General features: G+C 37.2%; 2 protein-coding genes across 2 annotated transcripts in view; one reads left to right on the forward strand and one right to left on the reverse strand.

Annotated features, from left to right (window-relative positions):
• LOC133187205 (coatomer subunit zeta-1-like) overlaps positions 1-26,611 on the forward strand; it is a 406,408-nt gene that overhangs the window by 348,075 nt on the left and 31,722 nt on the right. The gene's annotated exons all lie outside the window — the stretch shown is intronic.
• LOC133187074 (uncharacterized) lies at positions 15,384-19,201 on the reverse strand. The gene is made up of 3 exons (XM_061322445.1): positions 18,170-19,201; positions 17,653-18,019; positions 15,384-17,566 (listed from the first exon to the last, which is right to left on the reverse strand). Exons 1-3 carry the CDS (start codon positions 19,199-19,201, stop codon positions 15,384-15,386), a joined length of 3,582 nt encoding a protein of 1,193 aa, XP_061178429.1.

Below are 26,611 nucleotides of genomic sequence, written 5' to 3' on the forward strand. Positions count from 1 at the left end.
ACGTTACTCATCCCACCCCCTTTTTTTGCAGTATAGTTAAATAGTTTAATCAGCAAGGTAATGTATGAGAATTTTTAATAAAATCTGGTTAAGAAAAAAAGTGGAACTCCCCTCCCCCCCCCCAAACAATATGAATTAGGGTTCTCGAGTATGGACAATTTTTCTTTCAGCTGATTTTTTTTTAATCTCTCCCCCTCTAAATAAACAATACTATGTACCTCAATTTAAATTTATTTCTTTAAAAAATCCACGCTTAATTAATAATGATAATAATACACATGTATTTAAGATGGGATTTTTTTATTAATAAAGAAAATAATTTTATTTATGTAATATTCATCCATCTAAACCTAGTTCTATATATTAACTGCATTTAACTGAGGAAAAGCACGAGAATATAATCAATACATCATACATTTGAATGTATACGACTGGTGTACATTGGTTAATTTACGTTGATAACAAAGCAGCTGCAAAGAGTTGCACAATTCTTTGAAAATTTTGACGAAATTCCCCTTAGTTTTCAAGCAATCCATCCAGAAATAGTGGCATTAACGCCTGAAATTGCATATTGTCCGCCATAGTCCGTGTTCTGTCTGCACCATTCACCTTGCGCGAGAATTTGTCTGAGACGTGTCTAGAACAGGTCAATGGAGCGCGATCCAAGATATACTAGTTTGTTTGCGCACACCTGGCATTCCTTCAAAACGAATTTTACTTTTGTTGTAAGAAAGATAACTTATAATTATAGTTTCTGATTAAATGCATTAAGCGATCGAGGGGCAATATATGAAAACCATCTATCCTTCTGTCTTCGACAATGCAGAAGTGAAACAAGAGTTAAATAGATTACACCATCAGTATGTACTGGTCCCCGCTGACAAAGAAGGTAACGGCATTGTCTTTGGTTGTACGGCTCATTATTTAAATTGTATTTTAGAGGAACTAGAATTCAATTCTGCGAGTGGTACTCCGACTTATTCCCATATAGCTCCATTTCTTTTTTTCTGGTAAAATACATGTGTTTACCAGTTACAACTTACATGCTGTAATGGATGGAACTTTTTGTTATGCAAATCAGTGGATATAAGAATTAAAAAGATTTATCAAATGCAAATTAATACTCCTCATATTTGCATAAATGCACCGTTGATAAGTTGAAATTCCGATGCATTGTTACATGTGGCGGAAAAAAAACCCTGGCCCTCTCCTCCATCTCCAATCGCCGACGCTCTACCTGAAGCCTCTCGATGCCGAGTCTTTCTCCACATCTAGCCATTCTCTTTGAATCTTGATCAGTTCTCTGTAGTATCAAGCTTCCGAAGAACAAATAGCATACATGTATACTCGTACTTACGTCGTTATTCACAACAAGGTACATGTGAAAAAGTTATTATTTAATATAAAATCACCTCTCATCGGCCTCATATTGAGAAGGGCGCCTTTTCATTTTCTAGGTACAGAAAGCAGGTTCTGGTACTATTTCACTGATTTTTCCTTCTGTAGCCGTTTGTACTTCTTGTACGTCTTGTGGTGGACTCTCTCTACAGACGGCTTTGCTTGGTGTCTGAGTGGAAATTTGTACATAATAAAGTTGATATATCCTGGTTTGCTAATAACCCTTGCCATCAAATAAATATATATATATATATATATATATATATATATATATATATTTATCCCATGTTTACCCCTTTATCCCGTGGATATGACTCATTGGATAAATTTTTCATAATCCACAGTTGTGACGTCACAATGGTTTTTGCGTTAGCGCGATGAAGTAAAATGAAGTGGAGTCCTGTATAAAACAGTGTAAATCTTTGGTTGTGAAGTATTAAACATGGGATAAAAAGAATCTCCCATGATTTGTAGTTGGATATGACTTTTATCCAACTCGTTGTGTGTTTTTATCCCCTCGCCAAGGCTCGGGGATAAAAAACACACAACTCGTTGGATAAAAATCATATCCAACTACAAATCATGGGAGATCCTATATATATATGACTGCCGTCATGAGAAAAGGGCCCTTATCTTTTGACGTCACAATGCGCAAAAAACGACGTCAAAGTCGCGGTATTGTAAACACGGAAGTAATTTTTGTCGACTGCGTTTTGTGAACAAGAAATAAATTTGGATTTCCAGGTGTTACAAGAAATTAAATCATATGAAATTTGATGCGGAAATTTCTATTCAATAATATAATTACATGTAATAGTACATGCATTTATTAATTATTCTGTTTAAGTATTTAACTTGATATCACATAATTAAGCTGAACACGACATTGAACTCATTGTTAAAATTACGACGATTTTTAGCGATGTGTATATATGATGCATGGCTAAAGATACTATATATTTGTTTTATGAGCAGCAAATGTTTAAATTTGACTGATATTCAATATAGATTAAGTCTTAATATTAAATGCTATTTTACATACTGTTACACGTATATTTTTCAGAGAGAGAGATAGAGATGGAGAGAGATCAATGCACATACATACACTTCTTTATTCTAAAAAAATACCTTCATATAAAATGTATTTAGTTATTTTAATTTTGATCCATAATTAATCATGTCTATATGCGCAGTTAGACCAGCTCATATCCATATGATATCGATATCCATATGTGTGTTTGAGGGGAAAGGGGGACAGAGATCATTGAAAAGCAAAAAAAAAAAAAAAAAAATTCCGAATAAAAAGTAATCGGTTAAAATTCAATCTAAAAAAGAGAACTTATTATAATTATTATTTTTGGGGGGTGGGGGTATATAGATACTGATATCATGGGAGATTCGAACCTCCTACTACAACAACGAATGGGGAAGGGGGGCAAACGGCCCCTATATAGATAATTCTTTGCTATATTAACAGCAAGAGAATATGCTAAGGGGAAAATCGGAAAAGGGGGATGTCACTGCTATTTTGCAAAAAATAAATTATGATAAAAAACATTTTGAAATGATCAAATAAATACACAAAAAAGTGGTCTCTGATAAAAAATTACCCTTGTATCAATTTTCTCAAATTGTTCCGATAAAAGCTGACCTGAAATTGAATTGAAATATGTTTAGGAAATAAATGCAGCTAATTTGGATTTTTTCCAAAAGCACAACTTTCAATATTGAAGAAAATAACAATTACATTGACGGTGATATAAGGATTAAAATATTTATGAAACAGAAGAAACAACAGATTAAACAAAAGATTAGGCTGTAAAGAAATTACAAACTTCTGATAAATGTTGATACTTTTGAGAATAAGTCACTGATAGAGGAATAAGTACTAGTAACAAGTGGTTATGGATGTCATATTCAAATGTTAAGAAAATGTTCAAAAACATCAACCACACCAGTGGAAAGACAACAATAAAGAAATCTAAATTTTGATGAAGATGAGAAAAAATTAACACTGGTGATGTTTCGAGCGATAAAAAAAACGGAGGTTCAGGCAAAACTTCTATAACCATAAAATATGTTAAAAACCATTTTTTTTTTTTGGCCGAATTGAATTCATGTACATCTGTATGTTATAAATTTAAGTCATGTTTCGTGTTGAAATCTTGGATGTCGAGTCTCAGCTCTGATATCTCGATATCCCGGATATCTCGACATTTTTTGAAAGCTCTGTTGATGTAGGGATACCGAAGGAAAAGGATTAAACAAGCACACACATCTTCCTGATTTTAAAGAAAAAAAATGTTTCTATTTCAGTCGTGTGGTAGCAGGCAAAAATAAGAGTCATGTTTTTTAATTTCGAGATTCTAACAAATTGTTATTTTTTGAGACAAGAACTAGGAAGAAATGGTTTTGCTTGCAAGACAAAAGCAGATATTAAGTCGTCTATGAAGGTCAAGTTATAGTGGTAGAGTGACAGACATTCAATGGGATATTGCTTAACCGAATCGCCTTATATACATAAAAAGTATAAACATGTGTGTAGGACGTAATATTTAATAATTGTTTAAAAATACAATTTTGTGTAAATTTCATCGCAACGAAAAATGAAAAACTTAGGTGTAAGGTTAGCTGAAGCCGCAGATAAAAAAAATACATATTATATTCAAGCATGTCCGTAGCTATAGTTTTAAAAGTTGGGGGGGGGGGTGGTCAACTTCCTCCAAAATCTGACAAGCAAAACAAAAACCTATACTGACTAATGAGTGGAAGATTGGGAGGGGGGGGGTCAACTTCCCAAAAATAATCTGATAAGCAGAAAACAGGGGAAGACTTATCTGTACAAATCCTGGAATTTGCCAGTGCTCCACCTTACAACAGAAATTGGGGGGGGGGGGGGTGAGGGAACCAACACCTACCTGTATAAAAGGAAATTTGCTATAGCAAAATACTATACTCAGAAAAAGTGGGGGCGGGCAGGCTCCCTCTCATCCTCCCCCCCCCCACGTTCTTCGGGCCTGTTAAGTCTCACAAGATATTCGGTTTCAATTTCAATTAGATTTCATAAAAATTTTAATGCAACTGTATTTCATTTCGCTCACAATACATATATATATATATATATATATCAAACTTTACAATATATACATAAATCATCATGGTTTTGTTTTTAGATTAGCGGCCTTTTTAAGAAATGATGAACGATAATTGTTATGTTCAAGTGATGCTGCAGTAGCGTCGAGGGCACAGGTGCATCAAAGTAAAAAATAAACAAAGTACAGAAATATTTTTATAACCGCTTTTGATTAAGTGTGATTTACCTAAAAAGTAAGAAGTTGACAAAAAAATTAAATTTTCATGTACGGAATAAAAGTTCATAAAACAATCCTTCGACATCATTATGTGCCTTTTTGTTATGTTTCTACTCCATAATTAAGACAGACGAAGAAATTGAATTGTATAAACAATGGAAACTTTAATTATGAAAACATTTTTATTAAAGTATTCATAAAAATTAAATAAAAAATCCCCTTGGAGTAGTGAACAGATTTTTTTCTTTTTATTAATTATGATTTTTTTTTAATGGAAAAAAAAAGTTTACACATCATGGGGTTTATGAATTTATTTCCCATTAGAATCTTTCGGTAATACAGAAAATACGTGAGGTGTTATTATCCCTTAGTAACAAAGTTATAGGGGATAAATACATGTATATCCGAAAATATTTTTTTTCATATCGGGATCAATGTGCTATTTTGCAAGGGGATGTCCCGCTTTAATCGCCCGAGGTGCCTTTCTGTAACATCGATATAGAACTTTTTATATTTCAATATTACAAGTGCTTTATATCTTTTATAAATTGAGCTAGAGTATTAATTATAAAAAGAAAACCTTGTGTGGAATTCAACAAATATTAATTAATTTTTTGACTGAATAAAAAACTGTTCCTAGATCCTGTCTAGACCCCCACCCCTCCCTTTACGAAATTACTAGATCTGCTCTAATATAGTATGAAAATAGTCTGCGATTTCCCTCATAAATAATTACATACTAGTTGCTTGAAAGAAAAAAAAATCTCAAGTTTATATGTGTCAAAACGATTAAGGTTATTTAAAAAATGTAGTTTTGTAAAGAATGTTTGGAAACTGAATTTGACGCACGCGACGTCATTACGTTATCAATAAGTAACGTCAACGTTGTTTTCAAGCGGCCTTACTAAAATGCTCATAAAATATTGAAAAAGTGAGATATTTTAAAAATTGATGTATATTTGAATTCAAAAAGAGTCAGGCTATCAAAATTTACCAAAAAGTCAATTTGTGAAATTTTGACCTTAAGGGCCCTTTTCTCATGACGGCAGTCACATATATATATATATATATATATATATATATATATATATATATATATATATATATATATATATAACAAACGAAAATCAGTACTTTGTTTGGAAATGTAAAAAAAAATGAGTTTCCTAAATTCTTGCAGCAAAGAAAATACGCCAAAAATTGTTGACACATTCAAATTGGCATAGTTTCGTTTAGGGTTGGAATTTTTCAAAAAATATTTTGGATCTTTGTTCTAGACTTTCATACAAATCAAATAAGAAGAAAAACTGAAACTGTGAATTTTCCTCATCTGGGCCCATTTTGCCAGTCACGTATTTGCCAAGTGACAATGAAACTCAAGTCATGCGAGAATTCATTTAAACAAATATATGAAATAGGAGTTTAAAAGTATATTCCGTGAATATCATGTGTGATTCGTAAGGAATTAAAGAATAAGAATCAGGTACGCTGATTTATTCTTATTATTTTTTTTTCTTACATGAAGACAGACAGTGTTTCGAAATCCGATCAGTCTTTCCTCTGTCGTTCTTCACAATTAACAAAGATATAAAAGTTCCACACTACGCCGCATACTTTAAAACAAAATGTTTGTTTACTGTAGATTCCTTATTTTACGCGAGCACTTTTTTCCGCGATCTAGCCGTTTTGCGTCAAATCGCGAGAATGTAAAATCGCGAATCCAAAATGTCTGGGAATTATATTCCGCGTCTAAAAAAAGGGGGGGGGGGTTTAGCTCCGGATAATAAATTTTAGATGTATTATTCAGGGTTTATCTTTCTTGGATTTCTTTGAAAAAAATATATAATTATAAAATCAATGGTCAAGGTCTTATTTCAAGAAGGTCAGTCATGTGGAAACATGAGTATAGTTCATTAAATTCAGCACTAGGTACTTAGAGAATTATAATTCAGTATTGAAAATGACCATCCCGTCGATCAAGACGTTTTTCACCCCACAAAGGAAAAACTTTATTCCTATTGCTACTTCTCCGTTGCAAGAAGCTGTAAATCGGAATGTCGAAAGAGAGGTTATAATTACATCTCCATCAACACCCACAACACCGACAAGTGGATCAAGAAAAAGGGAAAAATATGGCAATTACTCAGGAGAACTTCGAGCAAAAATTGCTAAATACGCAATAGAACATGGAAACACTGCAGCTGCACGTCATTTTTCAGCGAAACTTGCGACAAATTTAAATGAAAGCACAGTCCGCGTCATGAAGTCAGCCTACGAAAAAGTGAAAAAAAATGAATGAAAAACTAAAACTCAAGTCTGATATTACAAGTGTGCCAAAATCTCCAAGGGGACGTCCTTTGGAATTATGTGAAATGGACAAGGAAGTATGTGAATACTTAAAAAATCTTCGAATTGCAGGTGGAATTGTAAACTCTAGATATGTACTAGCTGCTGCTAAAGGCATTGTAACAGCCAGGGATAAAACTCAGCTATCTGAAAACGGGGGTCCGCTTTTATTGGACAAACCGTGGGCAAAATCAATTCTAATATGGTGAAAAGGAAAGGAACCAAGGGGATAAAAAGTCTTCCCTGTGATTTCCAGAAAATTAAAGAGGAATTCCTCTATAGAATTGACACTGTAGTCAAAACACATAATATTCCAGACTCGTTAATTGTCAACTGGGACCAGACCGGTTCTAATTATGTGCCAGTAAATAACTGGACAATGGATTCTGATGGATCCAAACAAGTCTCGGTATCTCATACTGACGACAAACGCCAGATGACGATTTTATTGGGAATCACAAAGGCTGGTGATTTCATTCCATCACAGTTTAATATATCAGGGGAAGTCGGACTCCTGCCACCCCGTGTACCAGTTTGACAAGGACTCGGATATCAAGCATACAGAGTCATATTGGTCAACAGCCGATTCCATGGACAGGTACAGTCCCTGAAACGTTCTACTTTCCCATTTTTCCGTTCGCTCACCGTTCGTTCAGCGTGCGTTCACCGTTCGTTCAGCGTGCGTTCACCGTTCGCTCTCCGTTCACAGTTTTGCGTTCAGCGTTCACCGTGCGCTCGCGTTCACCGTTCACAAAGCGTTCAGCGTTCGCTCTTCGTTCGTTCACTTTGCGTTCACCTTGCGTTCAGCGTTCACTTAGCGTTCAGTCTTTCTTGTCATTCGGAACTCCGAAGTGAAAGGACTTATCTTTTTGTAAGTAAGGATTACCGGTTTTGAATTTAATAACTAACATATCGCGTTTAAAGAAGCATTATTTCATGGGGAAAAAATTATTTACAATATTTGTTTTTATTATCCTAACTTAGCTGTTAGGTTATTTATTAAATTTATCTGGAAAATAAATGTTGTTATAAGTACATGTATGTACCTATGTAGAACGATGCTGAAAAATTAAATTTAAATACGGGCAATATACAGATATTTCAAGCACCGCAGCATTTTGGTGTTATGTTAAAGACGACTAATCGTTAATGGACAGATAATAATCGAAGTCAATTAATTTACCAACTGCAGCAAAAATACGAAAATATTTATTTCTAACACATTTTTTTTTAAAAATAATACAGAAATATATGTTAGAACTAGTTCTGAGAATTATAAACAGTACTGCGGATAATTAAATATCTTTTGAGCTAATTAAATGGATAGTGTGGTTTAAAAAAATATTTGTTTAAAATGTAATACATAATAGAATTTTTTTTCTACTTTACACATATAAAGTCTTTAATTAGAGACAGAGAAATGCCTTTATAACATGATTATCATTAATATAACCAAGGTGATTTTCCAGTAATGATATTTTTCACCATAACTTTATATGTTTGCTATTCGATATGATTAAGAGCCCTCTCCCCCCCCCCCTTCCCCTAAATCAGTTAGTTAGTATTTCCAGTATATTTTAATTACATGTAACATTTAAAAAAAGTTAATGTGTTTTGTAGCACAAAAATTCAGTCTCAAAACAAACATGCATCTAAACAAAGTCTTGAAACAATAGTAGTTCAAAAATTTACATGTGCCGGCGGTGATATTTTAAATTAGGAGGGAGCATGTTTCAAATTCAAGCGGCTTAATCATTCCAAGTGTTTTTTCCCAATGTATTTTATTCATTTATTACTTTTTTATTAACATGTTGGAATCAGATCTAAAATGATAAGAAAAAATGTTAAAACTTCTTGGAAATACTAACACTTTGCCTTCGGTGTGACGAGACTTTCACACCTGCACAGTGTCGAATGATTTTGATTGACAGGTCAAGCACGTGGACTTCGTGTAAACTTGAAGCAGGAAAATAAAAACCGATTATGACTGTAAAACAAATGGATTTGTTGATAAAAAATGGTTACTTTCACTGCCTGATATATTTAGAACAAATTTAAGAATTTTTGTTTGATATAGGTACAAACATTAGAGGAAAAGGGGGGCTAAAACCGAATTTCTCTCTCTCTCTCTCTCTCTCTCTCTCTCTCTCTCATATTTGTCTGAAACTATGACAGTATATTACTTAAATATCAAGTTGTGAAAATGTAATCTATAACAAATAATATGAATGCCTCTTTGTATCATCTTGTCCGAGTATAATCACGGCCGGGAAATGTCTACAGATACATGTTCAATAAATCATCATAAAAAATATAAAACTGACACATAAATATATTATTGCATTAAAATTTTAAAATACTAGTGTATTTAAGCAATACGTCCACATACCTTTGTAAAATATTTGATTTTTATTTTCTTATTATTTTACACGGAATCGCCTTGGCACGGAAATATATGTATGGTTGTTACAACCGTTGTAATTCATTCTATAAGTCCGTAGTTTTCTCTTCTAAAATCCACATTATTTGTAATGGTTTTATATATCAAATAAGAATAAACATATTTATTTTACAACTAGATTAATTTTATCTTTTATACTACAGCGTTCGGTAACAATTACAATGTTTTACAGCGATAAAAATCGTGTAATTAAGAAGTTGAATTTAAACATCGTACATAATTATGTGCAGAAAATATTGTAAGAAACCTAAGTTAATAATTTTACTTAATGTGCATGTATCGTCTTTCTTAGGACAATTTCATTGATTTGTTTATTTATTATTTATTTATTTATTTATTAGCACCAGGCATTAGAATACAATAGAATAGTTTCAATGCAAGGAAAAGATCAGAGGCATTCCGAATAAATCGTTCATCTTGCGTTCACCGTTCGTTCACCGTTCACTTTGCGCTCGCGTTTGCGCTCCGTTCGCGTTCTGCGTTCGCTCACCGTTCACCGTTCACACATCGTTCACCAAGTTGCGTTCAGCGTTCACACATCGTTCACTCACCGTTCGCTCTGCGTTCGTTCAGCGTTCGTTCACCGTTCGCTCACCGTTCAAGTGGGAAAGTAGAACGTTTCAGGGACTGTACATGTAAATTTGTATTTCTAATAATTTTCGTATTTCATATAATTTTCTTTATTTCTAATAATTTTCTGTAGTCATACACCTAAATAGTATTGTGTTTAAATATACAAGAAATTTAAGTTCAAATTGTTTGATTAATAAGAGTAATGTGTCCCCTCTTGAATGAATTAATTTTCCCCATTTAATTTAACTGTAGGTATGTCGACAAGGTGATAATCCCTTACATGGACAAGATCAAAGAAGACGAAGACCTCCCTCTAAAACAACATGCTCTATGTATTTTTGACGTATACGCTGCACATCGCGGTTACTCAACAAACTTAAAAAAAATAATAACCATGTTGTATTTGTGCCGGCCAGCTGTGCAGATCAATTACAGCCCCTGGACTTACAAATGTAGCAATTAACGGCCCATTCAAACAAAGCATGAAATCACAATTTGAACATTTTTACGCAAACACGGTGGCCTAGCAAATTAAAAAAGGTGTGTCAGTGGAGAGTGTTAAAATTGACCTCAGACTTTCGGTTGTGAAACCCCTGCACGCCAAATGGATAACAAAAGCCTCCCAAGAAATTAATAGCCGAAAATCCTGACCTGATCAGAAAGGCTTGGACAATGGCCGGTATCAATTGATCAGTTATGTACTATTAAGTGACCTAGGCACTTAATTTCAATAATTTAAAAAAAAACAGCTATCAAATCACTGCTTGGTTTACTTGATTGGTTTTACTTATATATACATGTACTTTAAAATAAAGTTATTTTATTTTTTCTGTCTTTTGAATCGGGAGTTATCTCTCTTGAAATTGTGAAATGTCGATCGATTTTTTAAAGTAGTACATGTATATTGTGATAACATTGAAAGTTTAGAATTGTAAATAATCATAAATTAAATATTTAATAGATAATTATTTTCATAAAAATAGATCTTTTGAAATAGATCTAAGTGAAATATACTTTTAAATCGGTTAACTACGCAAGCTTGGCCGATCTATTTGTGATACTTCAAACAACCATATAGTTCACGCATAATAATTCCATTGAACACATCAATATCGGAGCAAATGAAAGCGTGATTTTAGAATCCGCGAGTGAATCTTCTCGCGGATATTTATTCCTCGCTTTTATTTAGGAATCTAGAGTATATCGGAAGGTTGTATTCTATAGTACTTGGAAAGTGCTGCTAGAATTGAGTGATTAACATGAATTGATAAAAATTCCTCGATCGTATGTACAAAATGTAAAAATTTTGGTAAGGTTTCAAGCTAGACTTTGGAAGAATTTTTTCTGTAAAAGGAAAGCAAGATTCTAGCTGCACTTTTCGTGACCCAGTGATGTTTTACATAATTATTTCTACAAAGAGAAATGAATTATCCCTGGGTAGTGTTGAACCTTTCAATTATTTATTAAGGCAACTTTTCTATTTATAAAATTCACGTGATGACGTCGTTTGTTTGTTTAATGTCCCCCTTCAGAATTTTTCACCCAGATCCAGACGCCACCACTTGCCGGTGGAGAGCTGCAAATTTGAACCTATATTCGGCACTCAGGGCCATTGAGGAATCTAATCTTTTTCGTGCCAACACCGGTCTCCACGTCCCGCAGTGGGATTCGAACCCGCGACGTAAGGATCAACTCCTTACTCCGCGACTCTAAAGCGAACGCTCTAACCACTGCGCCACGCGGGCGACTGATGACGTTGAAGTGGAGTGCTTCTTTTAGTCTAGGATTCAATGACGTCTATACAATGGATAATAAATAGTAAATGATTTATCTATGGTTTTTCCGATTTATCAATGTTACATTTTACAAAAAAGTGTTTATTTTCCGAATAATGATCTATGTGCTGCCTTAACATACCTGCGTACAAAGGGAATTATATTCTAGTTATCTTCACGTCCTTTGGTTAAAAGTATAATTCTGATCTTTCATGTTCATTGCCTTTAAGTATTCCATTATCTATAAGTTGGACTGAATATTTCTGTATTTTAAAGATAGGTTTTAAGTTCACATAAACGAATGTCCCTTGTATCTTTTTCACTGACAATGGTGCATATACGTCTGGCGAGGTTATAAGGAATGGATGTTTTAGTATATGGATGACAAGAATCAAAATGTAAGTATCCGTCACTTTGTAATATATATCGGTAACAATCCTTGTGTCCTTTTTAATAATGAGAACATCAAGGTATTGGAATTCATTTTCAGTGGTATCTAATGTAAAGATGATGTTGGCACTCAACTCATTTAATATTTTATGGAAGACTTCTAATTTTTCGACGCTTTCATTCCATAAATGAAATATATGAAGATAACGAACACAGTATTCAGGCTCAAAAGTCCGACAAACAATACAAAATAGGAGCAGAGCAAACACGGACCTCCAAACATCAGAGGTGGGATCAGGTGCCATGGAGGAGTGAGCATCCCCTGCCGACCGGTCACACCCGACGTGTGCTCCTTGTCATGATCGGGAAATATGGGAAAATCCGTCGACAATTCAGTGTGTAAATAATGGCCTAACAATTTGTATGAAAAACCTCAGTCAGCATTTGACTCAATGATAAATTGTATTTGCTGACAAGGTCATTGTATCGACCACAGAACTTACGAAATGATGACTTTAAACGAGACAGCTGATATTCTTGTTTCATCAACTCGTTTGTCAATAATTTACCTCGTTTAAGAAATTGTACATACGTAGAGCATGCTCTTGCGTATCGAATCAACTGAGAGATATATACCCCGTATGCAGGTGATGAAGGTATATTGCTGCATAAGTAAGGGAAGTTGACGATTGAAAAGTTAGTCATCACGTTTATCATAAAGCTTGGTTGTTAGATTACCATTAACGTCTTTTTCAAGTAAAATATCCACATATGAAACATATGTGTCAGACTCTGTGGTATCTTTTATCTCAAGTTCACAAGGATATATCGTACCGATATAAGAATGGAAATAGCCATTGTTAATTGACAATACGTCGTCGATATATCTAAATGTCGAGTTGAAGGCCACAGCAAGTGTTTTTTTCTTTTCACGTACAAGATTTTGGACAAATTCTGCTTCATATGAATACAAAAAAAGGTCTGTTAATAACGGGGCGCAATTGGTACCCATGGGAATTCCAATATATTGTCGGAAGACCTGGTCTCCAAAAACCACATAGATATTGTCAATCAGAAACTCAAGCATCTTTTTAATGTCAACTTCAGAGTACTTGTGTGTACAATCATGCAGAATGTTTTTTAACAAAATAATTTTGCAAATGACCAATGACAAGGTAAGTAAATTTACGAGTTCCATTTTTATTGAAAAAGCAGCTGTCAATGATATCAAAAAGCCTGGACTTCAATTTATCGTGGGGAATGGTTGTGTATAAAGTTGAAAAGTCGTAAGTTTTTAAGCTGTTAATTTTGCTAAAATCTTGTGATTTCAAATTTTCCAAAAGTTCCTTGGAATTTTTAAGTATCCACATCTGATTTACCCCACTTCTCGAATATACTGTTGCACAGTACTCTTGAAGTTTCTCCTTCACTACTGTTAATATCTTAGTGAGGAGTAAAGAAAGGGGCTTGGTTGAACATTTCCTGGAACCCGCTAGTATCTTTGTTTGTAAGGATTTTTATGAAGTTTCGGAATCCAATATAAATATGGTAATTCAAATTCATTTTGGTTGTTTGGAATATTAAAAATATTCAAAACTGACATATGATTTTGAAGAATTTCTTCCTTAGAAAGGGAACTATGAGTATGTTGGATTACCACTAGTAGAATTAAATCCTAGTTCCTCTAAAATACATTTAATATAATGAGCCTTACAAACAAAGACAATGTTGACAAAATAAAGCAATCATCTAGGAATCTTTTCCATTTAGATTTAAGGCTATTGGCTATTTCTGCTCCCCATAACCTTATGATTTGGTGGTGTAGATTGCATTCTAGGTAACCAAGGATAAGTGTTGCGCATGTTGGTGCAACATTTGTTCCGATTGCAGTTCCTGTTATGTTTATTTTTTGCATGTAAAGATCCAATACACTGATAAATGATAACAAGTCGAGGAGCACGTTTTTTGTACAGGTCTCTGTATTTCAGAACGGAAATCACAACTGGCGCCTGGCGCATACTCAAACAAAGTACATGTAAAAAATCAATATCTAAGGGGGATAACTCTTATAACAAAATTAGCAAGATAATGTAACATCTCCCCTTTTAACAAAGAAATCAAATTCACTTAATTCATGTACAAATCATCATACTGCATTAAACAAATTCAAGTTGAAATCATAAGTGTCTAAAGCTGTAGACAATGTTTTGATTCACAACGAACATAGATAAGAACTATGTCTATTTGTTTCAGGGATCGACTTTAATAACAATGAACACAGTCATCTGAAACATTAAACAACAATAGTAAATTCAATAAGTACAAAATGATGGAATTATCAAATGATCAATAAGTAAACATGCATACTATGCATACCTAGGAAAGCATGTGTCCTCGATAAAATAAAAGATAGAACAAGTATGACAAAGAATCGAAATTCCGGAAAAGTCCGATAACCCTCTATCTCCCCCCAAGTCTTTTGGGAAATGAAATTAAAGAAAAAGACTGAGAGTCAAAAGCTACTATATTTCATAGTCAGCGTGCCATTTTGGGGCATGTGTTACGCGTCCAGAACGGCGAGGTGCTGGTTCGGACTCAGCTGCTGGAGGACTTGTCGTATCGTTGGTTTCCTTATGGAACTCTGTGTCGTTATTGGAGAACAAGCGCCGGGGTTCTCGGGTGGCAGGCAATGCGGGAAGCAGCGGACCAGCTTCCTTTTCAACAGGAACCATTGGCGAGGGGGGTGTGACGGGACGAGGTTTTGGAGGTGTCTGGGTAGGCACTGGTGTTACGTCATTATGGTTTAATGATGGATTGGCAACTGGCCCTCTGTCATGGGGAAGTTCTTTATGTTGTTCCCGTGGAGACATGCATGTTGTTTTGTGGAGTAAATCAGTGTCGATCGTCTTGGTAGGTACAGGTGTTCTCACAGGTATAAATTTCCTTAAGAACTTTGTTTCTTATGGTAACCCTCCCTGAGCCATCCATTTTGACAACATATTGGTCAAACTGACTGACTTCTATGACAATTCCAGTCTTGTCCCATTTTAAAGGATGCGGGCCTGTTTGGTTCTGGATGCGGACACCAATGCTCAGTGGTGGAAGGCGCCTGGTATGTTCCATCCAGCGTTATGCTGAACGCATGTGGCGGATGCGAAGAGCCTCTTCTCTGGCAATCATAGTCTCCTGCCAAGTGTTGTGAGGCTTGTATTTTCCCGGTGGGATGGGGATGAAGTCCCGGATAGGGTGGTTGAACACACACATAGCTGGAGACAACTTGGTGTCCCTGTCAGGTGTATTTCTGTACTGGAGCATTGCACGTTGGAACAGGTCAGTGTTTAGGTCACCATTAGGAGCCGTGTTGTCTGTGATAAGGCGTTTTACTGTTTTCACTCCAACTTCCGCTCGGCAATTGCTGTGTGGGAATGCTACAGATGATAGTCGGTGATGTACACCCCAATCCTTTAGGAAGCGTCGTGTAATTGTAGCTGTGAATTCTGGACCACCGTCTGTGGCGAGTTCATCTGGGATGCCGAAGGTGACGAATGTACGCCTAAGGCAACTGATCAGACCAGCTGCTCCCTCGGACGATTTCTCGACTATCGGCCAGTTGGAATATCTGTCAACAATCACAAGGTAATATGTCCCCCTGTAGTGGAAAAAGTCAGCACAAAGACATTGGAATGGATAGTCTGGGGAAATGAGTGGGGTTGGTGGAGCGCTAGGGTTGGATGGTGCATTGCGGTTACACTGAATGCACTGTGCACGAAGAGAAGTGATATCGGGCGTAATTCCTGGCCAGAAGATGGAGGCTTCAGCTCTGGAAGTCATCGCAGTTACCCCTTGATGGGCAGAGTGTAGGACTGATAGGATCTCCCGCCTAAGTGAGGGTGGTATAACGATGCGGTCCTTGTAGAGGATGACTCCGTCTAAAGAGTGGAGATGTTCTCGAAACTGAAAGTATTCCCGTAGGGCAGGGGGAAATTCAAGTCTGGTCTCTGGCAATCCTGATTCAATGAGTTGAAGTAGATGGTGCATGATGGCATCACTTGTAGTGCCTATGCGAACTCTGTCCCACGTTACTGATTGAATGGATAGAGATTCAAGCATTGTGTTTACTGCAGCAACTAAGTTATCCTCCATGCTGTCAGGGTCAACGTTGGAGCGTATACCAGCAAGGAAATAGGATGGTGGAAGAGCATAGCTGATGGAAGCTATGTCATCAGGTAAGTGCAGTTGCTCGGGTTTTCCTGCTGGGTGGCGTGAGAGGCAGTCAGCTGCACGGTGCTTCACACCTGGTATATGGGTTACACGAAAGCGGTAACGGAGTGTTTTTTCTTTCAGGTTCCGGAGGCGGGAATTTGGGATATCCTCTAGGGACCTGTCTCGAAGTATCTTTAAGAGTGGCTTGTGGTCAACTGCAATGATGAGGTTTTTACATCCAAGGACAAAGTATCTGGCCTTATCTAAGGCATCTGCTACAGCAAGAGCCTCACCTTCTATGGGTGCATATCTGGATTCTGCTGGGTGGTTAAACTTACTCCCGACGAGCGTTATTTTCCAGCCTGAGGTACAGCAAAAGGGTTCTTGTCCAGGACAAGTGCAGTGTTTTTGGAACAGCCAGAACCCAATACCAGTTTTTGACCAATCTGTAGCTAAACAAGTAGGTTTGCTGCAATCAAATATTTTCACGCCATGCTCAATTTCTTTGATGATGGTCTCCTTGGATAGTTGGAAGAGATTTTGGAGCTCGGTGGTCCATTCAAATGGTGCATTATGCTTGAGTAGTTGTCGGAAAGGATTCATTTTTTCTGCCATGCTAAATGCATATGAAACTTGATTGACAAGTCCAAACCAAGAGCGTACGTCAGTTATGTTCTGAGGGGTTGGGAAATCCATGATGGCGTTAAAGTACTTTGCACATGGACGGACGCTGTTTAAAGTGATTTCGAAGCCTGCAAATTCGACAGTGTCTTGTGCAAACAGGAATTTCTCTGGGTTGAGGGTGATGCCATTTTGTTCACAGATGTCTAGCCACTTTGCCACCTGGAAGAAGTTGTCCTCGAGAGAATCAGCCCAAAGCAGAACGTCGTCAATGCATTTTGTCTTGTTCTGGATATGTGCAACTATCTCATCATATCTTCTAGTGTAGCCATCGCCCGACGCAATGTATCCCTGTGGAGCGGTCTTGTAGCGATATCTGCCCCAAGGAATGTTGTGAGGTGGCGGTCGTCTGGGTGGAGAGGAACGCTGTGGTATCCATTCCAAACATCTACGACCGATTTCTTCTTGCCGTGAGGTACAAGTCTGGTCTGATGAAATGGTGAAGGGGTGTGATGGGTTTCACGGGTAGCATATGCATTAAGAGGTTGAAAATCTACAGTGCGGCGAGGCTTGCCATTTTTCTTTGCGCACACAACCATCCTATGGCACCATGTGACAGGTTCGCCGATGGGTACGGGCTCTATGACTCCGAGCTGTACGTCTTGATCCAGTCCTGCCTTGACTTCCTCTTGCCAATGAATAGGAACAGGTACAGGTGTATGGTGAGCGACGGGTGTAGCACCAGGTTCTACCATCAGGCGCATGGGAGGTCCTCTCATTAGTGGTAATGGTTGATGTTCACAGGTGTTGAATGTACTAGATCTGTAGTGGTTCAGTAGGAAATCACGGAGTTTAAGTCGATTGTCCCCGGTTGCTGCAAATGGGAGTGTTGTTGGGAGTGGCGGCGGAAGCTGTCGCTTCGGACAATGGCAGTTCTGTGTCTGGAGATGAATCTGCTGTGATCATGTTCTCACTACAGTTACCAATGAAGGGGAAGGTGTCGGGTATGTTTCCAAGTGCAACACAAGCTTCTCTGCTGAGGAATAGTTTATCAGAATTGTCAGTCAATATGTCATCTGTCTAGTTTCGACTATTTTGCCGTTGTTGTCTCTTCCAGATATGCGGAGGATGGTTGCTCCGAGGATCTTTATGCCCCCATTGTTGGCAGCGTGCATCTTCATTGTCACCGGGATGAGGTCTAATTTTGTAAGTCCAAGCCTGTGGATGACCTTAATTCCAGCGAGGCAGCTTTGACATCCTGTGTCAGCCATAGCTGGGAGTTTTATGGTTTTTGTTGTTGCCTTCAATGAGAAACCCAGTGCTTTGTGGTCCTCGGGTAAAAGTTTGATAATGACATTGATGAAAGGTTGCGGTTTGGAACGCTTTCTGATCCATGTGTCTGATAGTTGGTCATAAAGGTGATGATCTATTGCAATCGTTTTGTTTGAGGGGTGATTGCAGGCAGCATCAGATAAGACGCACAGGGATTCGAACACACCACTCTCATAGTTGTGGGTATTTGGAGAGGCTGTAGGGAGGTTTTCCTTGTGTTTGCTCCGACAGACAGTCTCTAAGTGGTGGTCCTTGTTGCAATGTTCACACTTGTGACCATAGGCAGGACATTCCATTTTGCGGGTGCGGGCTGGTGCATGTCTGCCGTGACCTCTTTTTCCACAGTAGGAGCATGTTTCATTTTGATCCTTCAGTGATGTTTGCTTTGTCCGTTTGTATGAACTTTTAGCTGCTTCTACAGCGTGAGAGTCCAATAGTCGAGAGGCTGATCGTTTTCCTGCTTCCTTAGCTTCAACAAATTGGGTGACTTCCTCTAATGTCATGTTTTGGTTTTTGTCCCCGAGGAGGTCAAGTTGAATGTCAGGGTCAGCTATGCCTCTAGCAAGTACATCTCGGACTATAGTGTCAGTATAATTTACCTCATGGTTACAATTGGGGCATGTATTTACAAATTTGCAGACTCCCGCTTGTCCACGAAGTTTCGCACAAAAATTGCGCACAGGTTCATCCCTATCTTGACGCATATTATGAAGTGTGACTCTAGCCACCATGGAGTTTTCTTCACGTACAGCGAGCTTTTTGATGGCTGCAAGTAGTGTCCTCAGCTTCATCTGTCAGGCTGCCACCAGTAGATCGTGTGAGGTCCTTCCTGAGTGGTTCGTCACATCATTCCAAAAGTTGAACCACTCTGTCACGGCCTTCAATTTTCGTGGCGCTGACGTATTCGGACCATCTTGATGTGAAGTACGACCATTCCTCACTCGTACCGGCTGCTGATATGGAAGGGCGTTTGACTTTCTCTGTCTTAGCAGTAGGTGCGTGTTGAGATGAGTGAATGGTACTGTGAACTGTAAGTAGTGAGGCCACAATCGCTGCGTCGAGGTCGGCGGTTTCATATTCACAGTCGGGGATAGGACACTTGACTTTCGGCATCGTATATGGAAAGTGAAAGTAGACTGTGTTCATAGATAAGAACTATGTCTATTTGTTTCAGGGATCGACTTTAATAACAATGAACACAGTCATCTGAAACATTAAACAACAATAGTAAATTCAATAAGTACAAAATGATGGAATTATCAAATGATCAATAAGTAAACATGCATACTATGCATACCTAGGAAAGCATGTGTCCTCGATAAAATAAAAGATAGAACAAGTATGACAAAGAATCTAAATTCCGGAAAAGTCCGATAACCCTCTAGAACATATCAACAATGTTTTTTGAACATACATATATGCAATTAGTGTAGACTGATTTGATAATTCAGATAACAATTGACTGACAATTTGATTACATAGAGGGAATAATTTTTTTTGTTTTACAACTCTACCAGACCTAGTTACATATGGTGTAGATTGCTCTGGAGGCTAAGGTGTGTTACCTGTGTCAGGATTTTCCCCAGGTTGCACATCATTACCAGAATTCAAAATTGGGGTATTGTCTGGCAAAGGCTCATGTTTGAAAACATCATACTGGGGAAGAGCAAGCTCTCCTGGCTGGGGAGCCTCATTTGTTTTAAGGAGAAATCTCCTGTTGCGCCTATACAAAGAACCAGCAGGTGTTTTGACCAAATAAGATCTGTTCCCATGTGGTTGCATTATAATGGCTGGGGACCATTTTTATCATTTGGCTGAACCCTAACTAAATCACCAGCATTGAGAGGTCTAAGAGGATGAGCTGATCTATCATGGTAGAACTTTGATTTGTCATGGCTGACTTGTAGCTTACCCTTATCTTATCTGTGTCATGATGAAAGGGTTTGAGACTTTCCTGAACAATAGGGATGTTAGACCTACATGTAAGTCTTCTGGACATTAAAAGTTGTGATGGGGAAAGCCCTATGTCCAAAGGAGTAGTCCTGTATGTCAGAAGGGCCAAATTAATGTCTTGTCGGTCAGCCTCACACCTGGTAAGAATGCCCTTTATGGTTTGTACTGTCCTTTCAGCGAGACCGTTAGATCTAGGGTATCTTGGGTTTGAAGTGACATGCTGAAAATTCCACTCCATAGAAAAATCAGCAAATTCATAACTTGAATATTGTGGACCATTGTCTGAAATAAATTTTTCAGGTATACCATGTCTTGCAAAGACTTCTTTGCATTTCGAGATGATGGTGGAACTATGAGTATTGGTTAGCCTGAAAACTTCAAAATACCTACTGTAATAGTCAACAAACAGAAGTAGTCCTTGTCATCCCAAAGAAAGAGATCTGAGGCAATTGTTTGCCAGGGGTATGAAGGAATTACATGAGACTGCAAAGGTTCCTTAGAGTTGGAATTCCTAATTTCTAAACAGACATTACAGTTCAGAATTAGGTCTGTAATGTCTTTCGTAAGTCCTGGCCAGAAAACTATGTCACGAGCCCTTCTCAGGGTTTTTTCGACACCAGTATGTCCCACATGTAATATTTTTAAGAGCTCAGTCCTGAGGTCACGGGGAATGACAATTCTAAAACCCTTCATAATGAGCCCATTCTCTACTGACAATTCATCGCGGAAGTTCCAGTATACCTTTATGGGGTTCGGGCAATCTCTGCGCGAATCTGGCCATCCTTCCAAAATAATTAAGGTTTGAAACTGGGGTTCCGATTCTGTAGACAACCTAATCTGCTCTAGACAACGATCACTGACCTGTATGTTTTCATGAACCAAATGTACTTGAGCCTTAATGCCCTTGGAAAGTTCTGGCATTGTATAAGGTAAGTACTTCCTAGAAAGTTTATCTGCTACAGGGATCTGTTTCCCTGGAACATGAACAAGCTTAAGGTTGTATCTCTGCAATTGAAGAATCATGCGCTGTAAGCGGGTAGGGAGTAAGTATAGACTTCTGCATAATAGATACTAATGGCTTGTGGTCTGTTTGAATGCACACCTCACGCCCAAATATGTAATGATGAAATTGCTTACACACAAACAGAATGGCTAACATTTCCTTTTCTATCTGTGCATAAATAATTTCTGATGGGGTAAGTGATTTAGAGGCGTAAGAAACAGGCTTGCCTTCTTGTAAGAGGGTAGCTCCAAGACCAAATTTGGAGGCGTCGACTTGCAATACAGTATCTTTGCTAGGATCAAAATAAGCCAATACTGGTCCTGGTGACCTTGTTATTATGTCCTTGATCTTAGCAAAAGACTCTTCTTGGGCTGGGCCCGAAACAAATTCAGACCTTTTCAACAACAATTGTCGCATGGGGCTAGTAATATCAGCCAAGTTTGGTGCAAATTTGGATAGGAAGTTTACCATACCCAGCACTGTTTCAAGTTCGTTACGATTTTCAGGTGGTTTCATGTCTTTAACCGCAGAGACCTTTTTAGGATCTGGCTTGATGCCATCTGCAGAAAGCAAGTGACCAAAGTATTCGACCTGCGACTGACCTACGTCGAGCTTCTCATCATTGAGCTTGATGCCCATTTCTCTTGTACGCTGTTGAGCAGCTTTTAAGTTGCTATCATGCTCAGCACGGGTCTTACCGTACACAAAAATGTCGTCGACTATAGCAACAACGCCTTTGAGGCCTGCATAACAGTAGTCAATCTTGAAATTCATCCTGCGCAGATTTAAGGGCAAAAGGTAACCTGAGGAAGCGATACCTACCGTAGGGGGTATTGAAAGTGGTAAGATAGCTAGAATCGTCGTCAAGCTTAATTGTCCAATAACCTGATCGTGCGTCAAGTTTGGTGAAATAACGTGCACCAGATAGCTTAGGTAAAATATCATTGAGAGTTTTAAGGGGGTAATGGGGTCTATGAATGACCTTGATCAAATCTCTAGGGTCAAGACAGATTCGTAAAGCTCCAGATGGCTTCTCCACAACAACCATGGAGTTTACCTAACATATGGGGGTATCGACATTAGTGATGACCTGTAACTACTCCATCCGGTCTAACTCGGTTTTTACCCTGTCACCCAAAGCTTGTGGTATTCTACGATCGGGGTGGACAGCAGGTATAGCATCAGAATCTATATGGATAGTACATTCCCCTGGAAATAACCCTTACCCTTCAAAGATATTCTTAAACTGTGTCAAAACAGTCTCCATGTCTAGTACACTGTCTGCAGTGGAATCTGTTTTAGTTGAGTTTACTGTCACAGAATTAACAAATCTAACAAGTCCCATGTTCATACATTCCTTCAGTTTTTTTGGCATGCACATGTTTAATCTTTGCGATTCTTTGTACGGGCATGTCCGTGTAACATTTTTTCTGCGTTTCTAAACTACTGGATCAGTCCATTTGCCTTCTACAAAAGGGGTGACATAATTATTTCGTGCGAAATGTCACATGTAAATTATCTTCGCGCCTTTTTCTTGGATTGTTTTATTGAATGGGTGTGATAACTTCTATGGAAATAAATAACGTTTATTCATTTAACCTGATTCTTAAGCTTCAGATTTTTTATTAACAATAAATTTTATCTCATTTTTAAAAGAACACATTGTATATGGGCAGGCAACACTAAAGCAATGGATTTGCTGATTATTCTTACTATTTATCCCATAAGTGAACTAGTCCAATCATAAGCAAACTCCCTCGAGCTAGTAAATGGGACATCCCTTCTTGATTTAGTCTGTTTCCTACCTTTACTTTCAATATTACATTTATAATAATGTACGTTACAAGGTTAGGTTTTTGAAAAAGCTTAGAAAGTCAGCCAATAGCATATTATTTCATGCTTTGCGATGAACAAGGATAGTGACAATAGTGGGTCAGTACCGATAGAGGAATGAGCTTAACTCCCGTAAGGTTCTAAGCAAAGAATCGGCAAAATGAAGAAGACATCATGATTTATTATACTTCTGTTAAAATGTTTCCTATATAAAGTTAAGAAAGTAAAATAACTATCTTTATAGTCTCAAAATTTCCACACATAGCAAAGCTATACCCCGGGGTATCCACCCCTCGGAAAATTTTCATGCAATTTTTGCCGCCAATTTTGATTTCCTGTAATCAATCTATAGACTTATGATGTCATCCTGACTTCAGTAGCATTGTGACGTCATCAGGATTTCAGCTCATTCTAGCAGTGTTATCTTATTCGAGATACTTGTCAAGACTTTTATAATTTTTTTTTTCATGTTTTTACTATAGAACTGTAGTATCAGGTAAATCCAACCCTCAGAAATTATGATATACATCAGTATAATAAAACGCTTATCCACTGGCTGTGACTGGGATAGCTCTTTCATCAAACCCTTGACAGGAACTATTCCCCTCGGGCAAGCCCTCGGGGAATAGTTCCTGTCGCGGGTTTGATAAAAGAGCTATCCCACTCACAGCCAGTGGATAAGTGTATACTGTTCTAGTTTTCATTTCATATAAAAGCACGTTATTATAAATATGAGAAATAAAGGTCCTGAAATCTATTGAAAAGAAAAACTAAACAATTTAAAAACTGCACATAAAGATGTATTTTTAAACTCATTTATAATACATGTACATGGTAAGACCATCAGCGGGTGAGTTTCGTCCTGGGGGGGGGGGGTGTTATAAGTATCTTGTTTTGCTCTAGCTATAAAGTGTACAGTCCATTTACTTTGAGTTCTAGAGCAGCATTGAAGCATTTTTGTCTCAAACATCAAGAAAAGGCAGTTAAAACTGTTCATAATTTACTTCAACGTCGAGAACGACGGAAAACAGACCAGTCTATAAAAAGAGGCCGTCTCATCAATCTATCACTGACCAGAGAAGTGTGCCCTCTAGTTAGGGAGTACATGTAATATGAATTTCTTTAGAATCATCTAACTATTTTCCCCAAAATTATAATCTTCGCTATCGCACTTAAAGTTAGAGTTTCATCCCAACGTAACTTGTCAGCCCGTGGGCTAACTAATAATGATTGATTAGTGGCATGTCTTAGATATTCGTTAATCTGCAGTATTTGGTTATGAGATTTGAGAAAGTCAATTGTACATCTTGTGTAATGAAGTATCGCAACTATGTCGCTCCTTGATGACGGAAACGTTTAGCACCTCTCTTGCTTATACATTCCATAGATATTGATTGATTAGTCAGGCAAGCTTTTTGAAAAGCTATTACTTGTTAAACTTAAATCTGTTAAACACTGGGTTAAGCTTAGGCTGAACGTATGCCTTAAAACGTTTGTAGTACGTATCAAGCTTCTCTTTTTCGTCGTTCGTCAAATTCCAAGTATTATACACATCGCGACCCTTGTCGCCTACCCAAATAAGTAAATAACTTATCTTGACAGTCTCGTCTTTCTCCTTCAAGGGACCGTTGAAGATGAGTTGCATGTGCTGTTGAAACTTTTTCCAGCTATCGACTAAATTTGTCGATGTCCAGTCTAAGCATGGCGTTGGGATGCCTATAAGATCCATTTTTACGAGACTTCTGACACCATGTTATGTTTTTTTGTATGTAAAGATCCAATACACAGATAAATGATAACAAGTAGAGGAGCACGTTTTTTGTACAGGTCTCTGTATTTCAGAACAGAAATCACAACTGGCGCATTGCGCATACTCAAACAAAGTACATGTAAAAAAAAAATCAATATCTAAGGGGGATAACCCTTATTACAAAATTAGCAAGATAATGTAACAGTTAATGTAATAGTTTATAAAAAATGTCTATTATCAAAGGTAAACGTATTATTTTGAAGTACTAATATCAATCCTTGAAGGACAAATTCCTGTGCGAAGCGATCATGAAGAAGGTAAGGGTATTTTTCTGTCCAGATTTTTATCGCTTCTATTCCAAGTTCCGTTGGAATATTAGTGTACATACTAACAACATCAAACGTAGCTAATTTAGTATTATCCTTTACGATGTCTGGTAAATGATTCAGGAAGTCAAGATCATTTCTAATGAAACTTGGAACTTTTTCACAAAATTGCTTCAGAAATATATCTAATAAATGGCTCAGTCTTTGGGTAAACGAGTTAGGACCTCCAACAATAGGTCGAAAAGATAAACCCTGTGGATTAAGGCAGGTAATATATTTAGAATTTTGAGATTCTATTGCGTTCTTAATTTCCTTCGATTTATGAACTTCAGGTATGCCGTTAAATTGACTTTCTCAGGCTTCAAAATTTAAGAGATAATGTCTTTCTTTGTCTGTTAAGGCTGCAGAAAAAGGTTCATTGACGAATTTTATTTTCGTAAAAGTCTTTGTCCACGATTACGACTTCTTCTCCTTTGTCTGCCTCTTTAGTGACAATACTTTTGTCATTACACAAGTCTTTGAGGGCAATTTGTTCATTCTTAGAAAAAATATTATTTATTATTAAGTATACAGGTATCTGGTAGATTGATGTTCTCTAGCATATCACAAACAGCATCTAAAGTGCGATTTCTTCTTGGTTTTGGAATAAAGCTTGCATTATTTCTCACGAGATCTTCTGGCTTTGTATGTTCAGTTTGTTGAATAGATTCATCCTCGTGGAAAAATCCCTTAATCTGAGTCGTTTTGTATATGATTTAATATCTGTTTTAAGTTCCTGGTGGTTCCTTGGAGGTCAACGTGTATACTTTAAACCTATAGAAAGTAATTTGATTTCAGAATCTGTAAGGGTCCTGGATGAAAATTAAGTACTTTAGGATCCGTTCATGTATTTGAGGAAGATGTATCCGTAACTAAATTAATGGGGTTGTTTTTTCCCATTGAACACTGGATTTGTATCTTTCGCCTTGATTGGGTTTGCCTCCTCCTAAAAAATAGTTTCTTACTCCCCTTCCAATATAAGTAGTGTGCTCAGCCCTGTAGATATTTTATTGTCTAAATCTCATACTGGGCTTTTTGTTGTTATAAACTAGATGACTTTGCGGCGATTAGTCTTTCTTGGATAGTTTGTTCGGTTATTTTGACTCCTGTAACCTGTATTAAAGCTTGGAGTTTTCTGTTTGTTCCTCACTACAGACCAGTCATTCCAATATATATATATATATATATATATATATATATATATATATATATATATATATTAAACAAATATAACAAGAAAACACAAGAATCCTCCGTAAAGATTCTTGTGTTTTCTTTTTATATTTGTTTAATATTG

Source organism: Saccostrea echinata, unplaced genomic scaffold, assembly GCF_033153115.1.
Source record: "Saccostrea echinata isolate AGI-Se365-2 ecotype Australia unplaced genomic scaffold, CSIRO_AGI_Sech_v1 ptg000014l, whole genome shotgun sequence".
NCBI lineage: Eukaryota > Metazoa > Mollusca > Bivalvia > Ostreida > Ostreidae > Saccostrea > Saccostrea echinata.